This window comes from Fusarium oxysporum, chromosome XI, assembly GCF_013085055.1.
Source record: "Fusarium oxysporum Fo47 chromosome XI, complete sequence".
In the NCBI taxonomy this organism is placed as follows: Eukaryota; Fungi; Ascomycota; class Sordariomycetes; order Hypocreales; family Nectriaceae; genus Fusarium; species Fusarium oxysporum.
Window position 1 is genome coordinate 1,977,626 of NC_072850.1, and position 12,806 is coordinate 1,990,431.

Here is a 12,806-nt window from a genome sequence, read left to right on the forward strand (position 1 = left end):
TGGATTGGTTTGTCCCAGCTTAGACTACTCACCGGCCTTTTCCTAGCGTCCGTTCTATCATCTCTTCACAGGTAGAACCTAATCATAGCCAAGAAACAGAAGCCGACAGAAATCGATGAAGATGAGGGTCTGCAATAATGATATAAGCCCAAGAGTCACGGTTCAAGGCAGTTAGACAATTGATCTGACTGGAAATCCGGTAATTGCTCTCGTAAACTATCAGTCTCCCAGCACAAAGCCATCCTTAATGGCAACTGTCCGCGGTCAACCTTTCCCTGAAAAATATTTCACTCATCCGCAAGAGGCTGCACCATTCACTTAAACCCAGGCCGTCTGTAAAAGAACATCACCCCTCTCATTAATCGTTGCTTGTTCTGACTGTTCCTCTTCCTTTCCTTCAACCACTGTAAGCGAATGAACTGACTATCCTGGATGTCATTAGGATGAATCGTAGTCTCGTCCCCTTCAAGATTAGGGCCTTCGAGCTCGGCAAAGTCGACCCAGTCTTTCTTACAATCTTGGCGGGGTAAAGCTCGGGTTTGGTGTTCTTCCTGCACATCGTCGATGATCAGGGTGACCGACTTTAGATGAGCTCCTCGGACTGCGATGGGGGATCCGCGCGGGTTGTTGAGCCTGTTGTGAACGGCTATATGTCGCATCAGCTAAACTTCAGCGAAGAGAAGAGGGTGACTTACAGTTATGGTACTTGGATGCAATTAAAAAACGCAGGAACTACGCATACTTTTCTCTGCATCTTATTCAGGATAGACAGATGCTCTTGAGAACAAATTATCCCATGAACCCATTACCCACCGCTCATATTCATCCTTCTCTTCTTCTGGCGACTGCTGTTCCCTCACTCTCAGGGCCTCGCCATCATGTCTCCTTCTCTTGGATGCGGGTGTGAAACTGGGTGTTGATCGCGCCGAGCCGTAATACTCGTCTTGCCTTATCTCGTTCTCAAGATCATGGAGTAGTAGGCGCTCGTGCTCCGTCATGTTCAGTTTGTGAAGAATGTTTGAGGGATCCCTATCATGCTGGCAGGATGAATCGTCGGAGCCCACTGAGCAGGGCGATGAGTTTGAAAGCTCTGCCTCTGAGTCGCGGGAAGACTGGTGAACAGGCTGCTCAGATGAGTCGCCATGACTACTGTGAGGTCGTTTTCTCTTTCGTTCGCCGGGGCGGTGCGACGATCGAGGTGAAGAACGTGTCGTTTCAATGTCGGAGGCTCGGAGGTAAAGAAGTGCAGGTACCAAGACGTTGTGCGGTCCGTCTCTGAGGAAAGCGACATCTGAAATATTCCAGTATGGAGTATGAACAACGGCCACTGTTATTGGTGAAGCTTCCATTTTGGAGATACAATGTGGGGTTGGATGGACGGGAAACTGTACGGCTGGGTACCCGAAGACCGATGCTTCAACCGAGTTATAAGACCGGTTATGCCTTTGGTTGTTTTCATGGGTGGTTTGAGAGGTAATAATCTAAATGTTTGATGCAGTTTGACGGAAAATCCGATTTCGGTCCGAGCTAACAGTTACCGATGCAGGAAGTCGTACATCGAGTCAACTTGGCTAGTCAGTGGTCTCCACCCGAGTCATATGGCCATACCATGCTATGTCATCCAGTGACTATCCATAACACACTGCCTGCAGAGAGGCAATAAAACTTGATGCTGATAGGAGGTATTGGAAACATTGACTGTAGTTGTTTATTTCCCATTTGTGAACAATGTCGTTTTCCGGGCCGCAATTAGAACCCCGTAGGTCACCCTACCCTACACGAAGAAGCCACAAATAGACGCTAACCCAGTATGGCCAGTAATCGGGAACCCCTCCATATGGCAATGGATCTTCGAGGGCGATGAGCTCCTATTAGGCCAATCTACTTCAGCGGATCCAGCACTATCACAAACTCGCGGATTTCATGACAGCGCCACGGGCGAATTCCTTTCATTTCATGACCTAAAGTCGATCGCTACCATCGTCTCTACAATTCTTCATCGAGAATATGATGTCAGACCTGGCCAAAAGATTGCCATCATTGGGCAGAATTCCATCTGGTATCCTGTTGCAATGCTAGCTGCGAGTCGGCTGGGTGCTGTAGTTACACTATTACCCCCAGGCTCTATGCGAGATGATCTGATGTACTTCCTTGGAACGTCAAAGACGGCGCTTGTGTTTACTGACGAGGGCGCCGTTGATGAAGTCACAGCCGCTTGCAAAGCAATCGGATTATCAGCAAAGAATATTCTAAGATTTGATGGGGCCAAGGATGAGACAAACAGCCTCCAGAACCTGCGGCAACGAGGAGAGTCATTCTACCCTTCATCCTACACGAAATCCTGGGAGCCTAAATACAACGAGGCGTCGCCATGTGCGTTTCTTTCTTGGAGCTCTGGCACTACTGGAAAGCCTAAAGCTGTAAGTCAGACCCTTCCGCTAAAGCCTATGGACCCCAGACGAGATGATGCTAATCTTGGTGGTCATCAGGTCCAGATATCTCACACCAACGTCATCAGCCAACTCCGTCAGATCAGCGCCTTCACTCCACCCAACCGACGGCGGACGGTACTGGGTGTTCTGCCCTTTTATCATAGTAAGTTAGCGGTCTCTCTAGATGTCCTTAATTGACAAGACTAGTCACCGGCCTGGTCCATTTACTTCATCTGCCCATTGTTCTCGAGCAGCAAATGGTTATAATGGCCAAGTTCGATATGAAGCAGATGATGGAGACCGTTGTAAGATTCAAATGTGATGAGCTGTGGCTTGTGCCTCGTAAGTCAGCCTTGTTATCTGTCAAAGGAACCTTGAACTGACTTACCTAGCTCTGTTGATCCGATTGTTGAATGACAAATCGGCTCAAGGATACGACTTATCATTTGTCAAACAATTCAACACGGGCGCAGCCCCATTGGCCGATCAAGTGATCGCTCAGCTTGCGAGAAAGTTCCCGACTGTTGCTGTCCGACAAGCCTGGGGCATGACAGAGACAACGTCCTGCTTGACGGTGACTCCGCCAAATTTGAGCACCTGGAGCAACGCCTCAAAGGTTGGCAAGTTGGTTCCAGGTACTGAAATACGTGTTGTAGACCCCGACACAGGAGAGGATGTAGCAGCTGGAAATGTTGGAGAGGTGAGAGACCCACCATTATGACAGGTGTTAGTGCTGACTGCTTTTCTGGTAGATATGGGCGAAGGGCCCTCAAGTTACGATGGGTTACCTGGATCGTCCTGAGGAAACTGCAGCATCATATCTAGAAGGTGGCTTCTTCAAGACCGGTGACCTTGGCTCGATCGACAACGAAGGATTCATTACAATCCACGACCGGATCAAGGAGATGATAAAGGTAAGTTTTGCCTACTGCTACAAAAAGTTCGATAAGCTGAATTGAATGATCTAGGTACGGGGACATGCCGTAGCTCCAGCCGAGCTCGAGGATCTGCTTCACGGCCATCCCAAAGTCAAGGACGCTGCCATAATTGGCATCCCTGATGACTACTCTGGTGAGACACCCAGAGCCTTTGTAGTACTTGCAGGCGGGGTCCATGGGGGGCCAGAAGTTGTGAAGGAGTTACAGGAGTTTGTTGCGGCGAGGAAGGCGAAGCATAAACGCTTGAGTGGGGGTGTCGAGTTTATGGATCAGATTCCAAAGAGTCCTTCTGGCAAGATTCTGCGTCGGGTGTTGAAGGCGTCATGGAAAGAAAAGATGGAGTCGCAGAGAGCGAAGCTGTAAATTATATAGGACAAGGCAGGAAGTTGTCTTCCATTCTCTTGCATGGATAATCCTGATATCTACGCTCTTGCTATTTGGAGGGTCACTCATCAATACATTACAGACTGGATTGTTATAAACCTCAAGAATTTTCTTATCTTAGAAGTAGGCCCAAGAATCGGATGAAGACAAGTTGATTTATAGTCATGCCGCGATGCCAGGTGCTTGAGTGATGATATGATGGATGTAATTCATTTGATGATCACTACGGTCTCTATGCTGGCGGAATGTTAGGCTCTCCCTGGCCATCATAGTACTGAATCCTCTGTTGCAATATCTCAGTCATGATAGCGGGATGGGTACAAACCCAGAGCTTCCCAGCCGCGATCTGTTCCACGATGATACGACTCGCCTCATCGATGCCCATTCCCTTCTCCCGTGCCAACTCAGCCATTGACCTTCGATGTTTCTCCCAAGCTGGATCAGCCGTAGAGTTATCGTGCTGAGCACGGTCGAAGATTCCAGTATTCAACAGTCCCGGAATCACAGAGCTAACATGTATGGGCATCTTTTGAGACCTCAACTCCACATGAAGTGACTCGGTGAAAGATTGTACGGCGTGCTTTGTGACGGCATATGCTGATTGGCCTGGGATGGTGGTGAACGCCCCGACACTCGAAACGTTGGCGATGTAGCATTCCTTTGCCGAAGAAATCATGCGGGGGAGAAAGGCCCGAACGCCATGAATGACACCATGGATATTGACGTTCAAAGTCGTCTCCCATCGCGAGGACGATAATTCCCATAGCGGACCCAGTGTCTCGATTGCCGCATTGTTGATGAGTAGTTGGACATCTCCGTAGTGCGTGTGAATGTATTGGGCCAGTGCATCCAGCTCCTCTGGTCGAGATACGTCGACAGCCCTCGCCTCGGCCTTTCCACTGGAGGTTCTGATATCTGAGGCAACTTCCTCGGCACGTTTGAGATCGATGTCGGCTATAATGACTGTCATTCCGAATGAAGCGATGTGCCGGGCGAGACCAGAACCCAAACCTCCTCCGGCTCCTGTTATCACTGCAACGCCGCGGCTGAATGCTTTCTCTGAGCTTTGGGGTGCCATGGTGATTGATGGATGTGCAAGAAGGTTTTGCTGGTCATTGGGATAATACGAGCTGGGCAGGTTTGGACACTTATACTCAAGAGTCTGGCAATGATGACATAGCAAGCTGACTCGAGCAATCCAAGCATGCAGGGGGTCACTCAGTTAGGTAAATCACCAGGCTCAGGGGACCATGGGTGCTTGCTAAACACATAAGATCGCGGAGACAGATACCATCATGATAAGTCTACACTCAGCAGTGTGAGATGATCATAGATGAGGTGACTAGAGCTATTTGGTCTATTTCCAGTTGGCACGAGTTCCATTGAAGGCCAATCCAATCTAGGATTACTAAAGTGAAAATGGCTAGTTCAGCTCCAATGTTATCAACTCGTTGCTCAACACATCGGCGTCAAAGCCTCCTGAACTCCATCCAAATCAGGCCTTGGTGTCCGACACCACATCGTCAAGATCTAAGATTGTAAGCTCATGCCTTTCTAGCGACGGTTTGGGGTACTTACAAAATGTCAGATCTTCACCCTTCGCCTCGCGCTGAGAAATTCCATTGCCCATGAACGAAAACGGATTCGACTAGTTCTTTTGTCAGTCATTATCACCTGAGAAATCATCTTACTCACGTTAATGTACTTAATGTCGAAGTCTTCCCATCGTGGGTTAGCAATCATCTCCATGAAATGAATGCTTGATCCCGGCCAGACTGCAACGACCCTGCCTGACTTTCGGTCCTTATCTACACAAATCACGGATCAGCTGAGATCGTCGAGTCGTAGGGTTGGAGGTAAATACACCAGCTCTGGCAAGATCCTGTCCAGACGAGGTCTTTATGAACTTCTTGTAAGTAGTCATTGAACGCGTCTTGGATCGGCTGCTTTACGTCTAGTGATCGAATCTGGTCTGTTTGGATCTTCGTGATCGCTTGCACGATGTACTTGGCGCTGTTCAAGGCCCTGTCAGTATGAGATCTTGCAGAGAGAAAATAGAAACATACCTCGACTCGATACAAGGGATGAGAGACCCATTCGCGATAGGACAGTTAGGTCCTAGCAAAGCTATTGGTCGTCAGCATGCCTCTCCGAATGGCCTGCTCATTGTAGCTTACTGAAGTAATTGGGCAGTCCCGCAATAGCCATTCCTAGGTATGCCTCTGGACCTCTAGTATTCCACATAGTACGTAGACTCACACCATTTCGACCAACGATGTTGAATCTGGAAGAGAAAGAAGTGTTAAACCCAGTCGCACAGATAAGAGTATCGACTTCATGGACTTCACCATCATCCGTCTCAATTCCCTTTTCTGTGATTCTGCGAATACCTGTTCGGATTACATTCACGTTGGGTTCCTGGATGGCTTTGAGATATGGCAGGCTGGGAGTAAGTCGTCGGCATCCGAGTTCCCAACTATGGGAGAGCTTGTTCAGCGATTGATCGATGGAGTATGGAAGAGACATACCTGGGAATGAGCTTTTCTCTCAGCTCTGGTGAGGCAATCGCTGAACTCATCATCTTTTCTGCCCACTACATCACAGTTAATAAGAATCCCCCAGCTGTGTGCGTATCGGCATACCTGTCTGCCTTTTTCCTGCGCTTCCGAGCTCTTAATACTAGCAGCAAAGTTTTCATTCATCTGCTGTTCAATCTGTTTTCGAAACGCCTTATAATACTTTGGGTCGTTGTTGAACCGCTCAATATCCGCCTCAGTATCTAATGACAGTCAGTATCAAGATCTTTATGAGATCGTGGTTCCATACATGGCGCATTGAAGTTGGAGGATTCTATGCCGAACCCAACTGTCGGTAGAATGTATGTAGGTGATCGCACATAAACGTCGATCTTGTGGCATAATGGCTGTATAGTTGGGACTACCTGTATGCTGCTTGCGCCAGAACCGATGATGCCGACAGACGCGCCTTTGAGATCGATTTCGGGGTCCTGATCACTGTTAGTCAAAGCTTTTGAATCAAGCAATGTCTCATCTTACCCAAGCAGCTGTATGTATCAGTTTCCCTTTGAAGCTGTGCAAGCCCTCGATATCAGGCCACTTCCAATCATTCAAAATTCCGCCCGCATTGATGAAAACGTGAGCATGATGGTCTTCAACGACAGTATCACTCTCAGGCGAGATGTCGCGCGCAACCTGAACCCGCCAAAGCCCGGTATTTTCGTCCCACTCGGCGCCAATTACGCGGGAGTTGAAGGTGATCTTGTTGTATAGATCGTGCTTCTTTGCTACTGAGATGAAGTACTCGCCAATTTCCTCGGCAGGTGAAAAGCTATTGTTGTCAGCAGAAAGATCGAATGACTGTCAATTCGTTGTTTCTTACTGTCGGGACCAATCCGTCTTGTAGTCAAACGAATACTGGTAGGCATGACTTGCAACGTCACACGCTGCGCCAGGGTACCTCGTCTCCAGCCATGTTCCTCCAACATCAGCATTCTTCTCGAAGCATAAAATCTCAATGTGCGGTAGTTTCTTCAGCTCAATCAACGCTGCGATTCCTGAAGGGCCTGCACCCACGACGATGACTTTCAAGGGCCTCTGTGATCTATCATGCAGTGGATGCTGGCCATATCCTTGTGTAGTTGGGATTCTTGGTGGCTTCGTGCCGTTGCTCTCATTGTTGCTTTGCGAGATAGTCATGATGGATGGGGCAGTTCAGGATCGGAGACGAGCTAATTCAATGGACGTACGGTAGACAAATCACTACTTTCTCAGCTAGACCATGCCTTTTTCATTATCTTCATATCGTGGCCACAAGCGTACTCGGCGTCATCTGACCCGGACTGACGGTACATAGCCGAATGGAGGGTTACTGAGGGGAAGCCATGCAGGGAATAATGACACCTGGATGCGGGGGAAACTGTCGAGTCAGTCAGTCGAGTCAGCTTGAATCCTCGGTTATAACACACCACTAAAACCATTTGAGGTTAGGCTTGAAATGATGTGAAAACAGCGTGGGGTACCGCATAACAATTGACTTGGATAAGACCTCGTCTGATTATTCCCATTCCCTCTTATAAGTCGATCTGATAGTCATCCTTAGTAAATATTCACAGCTCATATCAAGGCGGGTCGCGATCTGGAAAGGAAGGGTGTGATAATTCGGGTTCTGGCGAGGGTAATTGAGATCAGAATGTTGATAAAACTCGACACGCTTCACGGTATCAAAACCAAGCCGTGCTGGATATTAAACTTGCCACTGTAGGCTTTTTCCATGGAAAAGATAGGATAGCCTCATTATTTTCTCCACGAGGCGGCATTACACTTCGATCCAGCGAGACAGAACCTGGATAAGTAGTTTAGGTAGAGATTAGTCTACATAATATTATCGATACATTTGAAACCAGCAAAACAACCAATAAAGAAACGTATCCCTTTGGAAATTCTGGTCAAGCTTCACACTCCACTATTCACATACCCCAAGGTTCAAGACATAATTGTAAATAGCACTGGTTGAGGTCGAGATTCTCCAAGTTTGTAGGATACAGGGCTAGCTCGCCTGAAAGCTGGGGGATCTGCGGGGTCGAGATCGATTCCGGGGCCTACAAGAACCCCGTTAGTCTAACTAATTCGGGGAACATGGCCTGAAGCGCAAAGAGGGGGAAGGGGTCCGATGGCAAATAATCTTTCTCTCGTTTCCATCACATCCGTTGCCTTCAATTGACAGTGCTACACAACAATTACGCCAGATATCACAAATAGAAGAGTGTACACTTTGTATCCTACTACTCAGTTAACACGATCGATGCCGTCGCTTGGCGCAAACGAGGCCATCAATATGACCACCGACGCTGAATCGCGACGCGCTAAGAAGCGCCAAACAGACAGGAATGCGCAAAGACAGCATCGGAAGCGGCAGAAGCAGTACATCGAAGGACTCGAGGCTCAGATATCTCTTCTAAAATCAGCCGGCAAGACTGAAGCCTCCCAGCTTGCTGCCCAGAACCTGCAATTACAAGATGAGGTTGGTCTTCTCTCGTTCAATCTACCTGAAGTGAGGTGGTTAACTGAGTCGGCAGCTCCAACAAATGCGCGGTCTCTGGGACGAGATGGAGAACATACTGCAACGCCAACGCGACCTAAGATCAAACTCGATACTCAATGTACCATTGGTCTGTTCTGATGGTAGTCCGACGGCCAGCTACGATAGCAATAACGAGAGGGACGCTTCTGCACAGGCATTTGCAGTGAGGTCTTCGAGCTTCAACGACACCACTCAAGTGCGTCCTACAGTACAGCCCGCACCAGTGGCTGTGAATGACCACTTGCAATCCACCGGACTCTCAGATCTGGATGGACTTATGGTTCACGACACAACATCGAGACACGATCTACCAGACGACCTAATCCATTGCGCGACATTGGATCTGCATGATAGCTCCCACCTACTAAACACAGACGGTAATGAGATGGATGCGATTCTCGGAGACGACTTTCAGCTGGCCAATATGGATCATTCAGATGAAAGCGACAGAGCCACGACCGAATTCAGTCACTCGCAATCCCTCACAGTCCGGAATAAAGACTCAGACCACTTCTCTACGATGGATTCATCACAGATACAGACGCCTCGGGGACATGAATCCGAAGCCGCCATGTCCATGAGATGGATAAGCAGCCCGAGTCACCTGCTGCGAGATAACAACGACATGGATCACTTCCCTGAAGTCGAGGACAGTTCATCGTATCAGCGCGAAAAGCAGCGCACCCCGGATCCTCTCGACGGCTTCACCGAGTTATTCGACGCTTGCATGAAGCATAACCTCCCCGCCTTCCGCCCAAGCATGTCCATGCTAATGTTTTCATCGGCTGCGAAAGACGTGTTATTACATGATATGATACAGCGTGCTAGCCAGAACCCAGAGTCCATCGGCCCACCGGTCCTGATAGACTTTCTGGTTGATAATAAACAGAATTCGCTATCGACTGATCTGAAGATGTATTTGGAGCCGGTGCGGAAAACGCGCCGGACTTCAGAGTATCTCGCCACTTATTGGGTTTTGTATCTACTATTGAGGGTATGCATCCCCACCCACCGTTTTCTGACTGTCGTTAACTCGCAAACAGTGGCAGATTGTTCGTAGTGAAGATGCCTACCATAGCCTGCCGCCTTGGCTTCGACCAACACCCTTGCAGCTAGTCGTGCATCACCCCATGGCAGCTGATCTTATTGCATGGTAAGCATGACTTTCTACGAGCTAGACTCCTGACTGACAGTTGGCAGGCCCGCGATTAGAGAAGGTCTTGTTCAGATGTCAATGTCAGATCCCGATCGTGTGTACGATGTTTCTACCGACATTGGAAAATATCTCACTGTCGAAATCTCAACGTCTGAATCTGATCTCGTACATGACCCGCAGCAACTCGTCTCCAAGATATTGGATTTGAACAATTGGAAGCTGGACAAGGAGTTCTTTAATCGATATCCACAATGGAAGGGAAACACTACCTGAATACAATGGTTTTAACATGAATAACATAACAATCTATAATTATTCTGAGAATAGAGGCTTTGCTATATGTTCTGGATCCAAATACCATGCCAAATCTCCACCATTCACTTCAGGCAACGTGAAGCCATTGCCCATAAACTCGAACCTATTACGGCTTCTGTATTGGATGCTGTAGTGCTCGTAACGAGGGTTCTCAAGCATCAACCGCCAGTGAACAAGAGATCCTGGATACTGCGCCGTGATCTTGCCATTCGGTCGGCCTTGGTTGTACCATGAACGACAGCCGGCAGCCCAGACACTGTAACTTGAGCATTAGCGGACCGAAGTGTTCTGGCAGTTTGAAGGGTTACTTACGTTCGTTTCAACCACTCATGCACATGTTCGTTGTACTCGTCAACAACCTCAGGCTTGACATCCATAGTGAGGATGTTCTCCGTTTGGATCTTCCTGATGATCTTGCAGATGTAGTTCTGTGCAGCTTCCAAGACAGTGATGAACGATCCATGGCCCGCAGGACAGTTTGGTCCCAACGAACCCACTACATGTCAATTAGTACCTAGCATCAACGCCATACTGAGATAACTTACGCATAAAGTTAGGGAAGCCACTGGCAGCAAGCGCAAGATAAGCAGCTGGATCGTCCTTCCAAGCTTCACCAAGCGACACGTTGTCACGGCCGATGACAGGGAAATGTGGCTTGAAGCTGACGTTGAAGCCAGTCGCGCAAATGATGACGTCTGCTTTGTACTCTGTTCCATCAGTAACGCGTAGTCCGTTTTCGGTGAAAGACTCGATTTCGCCCTCGGCCAATTCAACGTTGTCTTCGTGGAAAGACTCGAGGAATCCTTCCGCCGGACCGAGGCGACGGCATCCCATGGGAAAGGTTGGGATTAGGCGTTGCGTCAACTTTTCGTCGTTCTTCAGGATCTTGGCCATTCTTTGCGCCACGAACTGGAAAACAAATGTTAGATTCAGGTTCTGTTTGAGAAGGTTTATTTGAATCCACTTACATCGCGAGCCATCTTCTGGCTTGGGTGGTCAGCGATATTATGTCGAAAACTGGCGTTGATCTTTGTTTCCATCGCCTTCCGGTGCTCTAAGTACGCCTTTGGGTCTTCTTCGAATTGCTTCTTTTGCTCATCGGTATCTAAAACCATATTAGACAAGCCTGCAAACGAGTTTCCCTCAACTCACAGAGAAAGTTTCGTCCCTCGGAGTCCGTGTAGCCTTCCATGGACAAACCAGGTCCAATCCATTGCGGTGTGCGATAGAACGAGATGACCTTCTTTGCTGCCGACTTGATAGCTGGGACGATTTGGATCGCAGAGGCGCCAGATCCAATGACGATCACAGTCTTGCCTTGTAGATCAAGATCGGTATCGTAGTCCGCTGAATGCGTCATATGTCCACGGAATGCCTCGCGGTTAGGAATGTCGGGCCACTTCCAAGTATTCAAGATGCCAATGTTGGCGATCAAGAAGTCGACTCGATCCTCGAAAGTTCGCTCTCGGCCATCCGTGGTCTCCGTTACAGTCAGGATCCACTGTCCGTTGGGCTCATCCCAAGTCGCTTTGTCGACGCGATGAGACAGCTTGATGTAGTTATCCATATAGCCCTTCTCTCTGGCGAATGACTCGTAATACGATTGGATCTCAGCCGCGGGGGAATAGTACTTGGACCAATCTGCTTTGGGGTGGAATGGATATTGATAGGCGGGTGAAGGAACATCGCAGCGGCAACCGGGGTATTTGTTGGCGTACCAGACACCACCGGGCTTGGGGTACCCTGGAGAGATTGGAGATTAGATGATGCTCAATTGAACTATCATTTGGGGCCAGACTTTACTCACTCTCATAAACTACCAGATCAATGTCATCTCCAAATTCCTTCTCCTTCTTGTAGCACATCATGATCCCAGAGGCTCCAGCTCCTATACATCCAACTCGGAGCTTCCTTGGGGCGCATAGGATATGCTCAGATACTTGGTAAGGAGCGGCATTGTCGCGGGTAATAGGTGTACCACCGACCCGGTTGTCGAAGGTTGTAGCGTAGCTGTTTCCGTTTGAGACTGTCATCTTGATGGTTGAGTGAGTCGACAAGGATGAGTATGAAGGGACAAATTAGCTCAGTTTGCGACGAAGCAGCAAAGAAATAAACCACAGGGTCTTGGCAAGCAACACTTCCACAATTGACAAATCCAGATCTTCGGCTACTGACCCCGCGTTGACAACCGCCAATGTTGACTCCATACCCCAGACTAAGCTAGCCCCATGACTCTGGAGCTAGTGCGGTTACTCCGCAAAGCTGACTCTCCAGTCGAGTCAACATCTCCACGCGGGGAACTGTTCCCTATCGTGGCCTGTGCAGCATGACCCAGGACCGCTTCCCCATGGGGTTGATGCTGGTAGCTCTTTGATCTTTGGTAACCAACCAGACCTATTGACCACTAGCACTGCACTGCTGCGCTGTCTAGAACGCACAGTTTCATTATTGTGGCGTTTCGTGCTCAACTACAAAACCCCT

The 12,806-nt window shown here is 48.7% G+C and overlaps 6 protein-coding genes across 6 annotated transcripts; 2 read left to right on the top strand and 4 right to left on the bottom strand.

Annotated features, from left to right (window-relative positions):
* Nucleotides 1-189: 189 nt before the first annotated feature.
* On the bottom strand, nucleotides 190-1,349 carry FOBCDRAFT_192475 (uncharacterized protein; the record flags this gene model as incomplete). The annotated part of the gene is made up of 2 exons (XM_059608728.1): nucleotides 190-662; nucleotides 810-1,349. The coding sequence occupies 2 exons, from the start codon at nucleotides 1,347-1,349 to the stop codon at nucleotides 315-317; spliced, it is 888 nt and encodes a 295-aa protein (XP_059466254.1). The 3' UTR covers nucleotides 190-314.
* Nucleotides 1,350-1,728: 379 nt separating this feature from the next.
* Nucleotides 1,729-3,733, top strand: FOBCDRAFT_245359 (uncharacterized protein; the record flags this gene model as incomplete). Its single annotated transcript, XM_059610679.1, has 7 exons — nucleotides 1,729-1,759; nucleotides 1,819-2,420; nucleotides 2,490-2,595; nucleotides 2,640-2,774; nucleotides 2,825-3,132; nucleotides 3,185-3,346; nucleotides 3,401-3,733. 7 exons carry the CDS (start codon nucleotides 1,729-1,731, stop codon nucleotides 3,731-3,733), a joined length of 1,677 nt encoding a protein of 558 aa, XP_059466255.1.
* Nucleotides 3,734-3,986: 253 nt separating this feature from the next.
* On the bottom strand, nucleotides 3,987-4,832 carry FOBCDRAFT_147398 (uncharacterized protein; the record flags this gene model as incomplete). The annotated part of the gene is made up of 1 exon (XM_031192846.2): nucleotides 3,987-4,832. The coding sequence occupies one exon, from the start codon at nucleotides 4,830-4,832 to the stop codon at nucleotides 3,987-3,989; it is 846 nt and encodes a 281-aa protein (XP_031031692.2).
* A 329-nt stretch (nucleotides 4,833-5,161) lies between these two features.
* FOBCDRAFT_324452 (uncharacterized protein) lies at nucleotides 5,162-7,470 on the bottom strand (the record flags this gene model as incomplete). Its single annotated transcript, XM_031192847.3, has 11 exons — nucleotides 5,162-5,284; nucleotides 5,333-5,402; nucleotides 5,450-5,562; nucleotides 5,619-5,767; nucleotides 5,821-5,881; nucleotides 5,932-6,230; nucleotides 6,283-6,347; nucleotides 6,397-6,533; nucleotides 6,581-6,761; nucleotides 6,811-7,102; nucleotides 7,154-7,470. The coding sequence occupies 11 exons, from the start codon at nucleotides 7,468-7,470 to the stop codon at nucleotides 5,250-5,252; spliced, it is 1,719 nt and encodes a 572-aa protein (XP_031031693.2). The 3' UTR covers nucleotides 5,162-5,249.
* Nucleotides 7,471-8,608: 1,138 nt separating this feature from the next.
* On the top strand, nucleotides 8,609-10,480 carry FOBCDRAFT_192479 (uncharacterized protein; the record flags this gene model as incomplete). The annotated part of the gene is made up of 4 exons (XM_031192848.3): nucleotides 8,609-8,794; nucleotides 8,850-9,848; nucleotides 9,898-10,007; nucleotides 10,055-10,480. The coding sequence occupies 4 exons, from the start codon at nucleotides 8,609-8,611 to the stop codon at nucleotides 10,281-10,283; spliced, it is 1,524 nt and encodes a 507-aa protein (XP_031031694.3). The 3' UTR covers nucleotides 10,284-10,480.
* A 3-nt stretch (nucleotides 10,481-10,483) lies between these two features.
* FOBCDRAFT_254190 (uncharacterized protein) lies at nucleotides 10,484-12,358 on the bottom strand (the record flags this gene model as incomplete). Its single annotated transcript, XM_059611094.1, has 6 exons — nucleotides 10,484-10,613; nucleotides 10,653-10,821; nucleotides 10,871-11,234; nucleotides 11,294-11,430; nucleotides 11,478-12,068; nucleotides 12,133-12,358. The coding sequence occupies 6 exons, from the start codon at nucleotides 12,356-12,358 to the stop codon at nucleotides 10,484-10,486; spliced, it is 1,617 nt and encodes a 538-aa protein (XP_059466256.1).
* Between the last annotated feature and the right edge of the window lie 448 nt (nucleotides 12,359-12,806).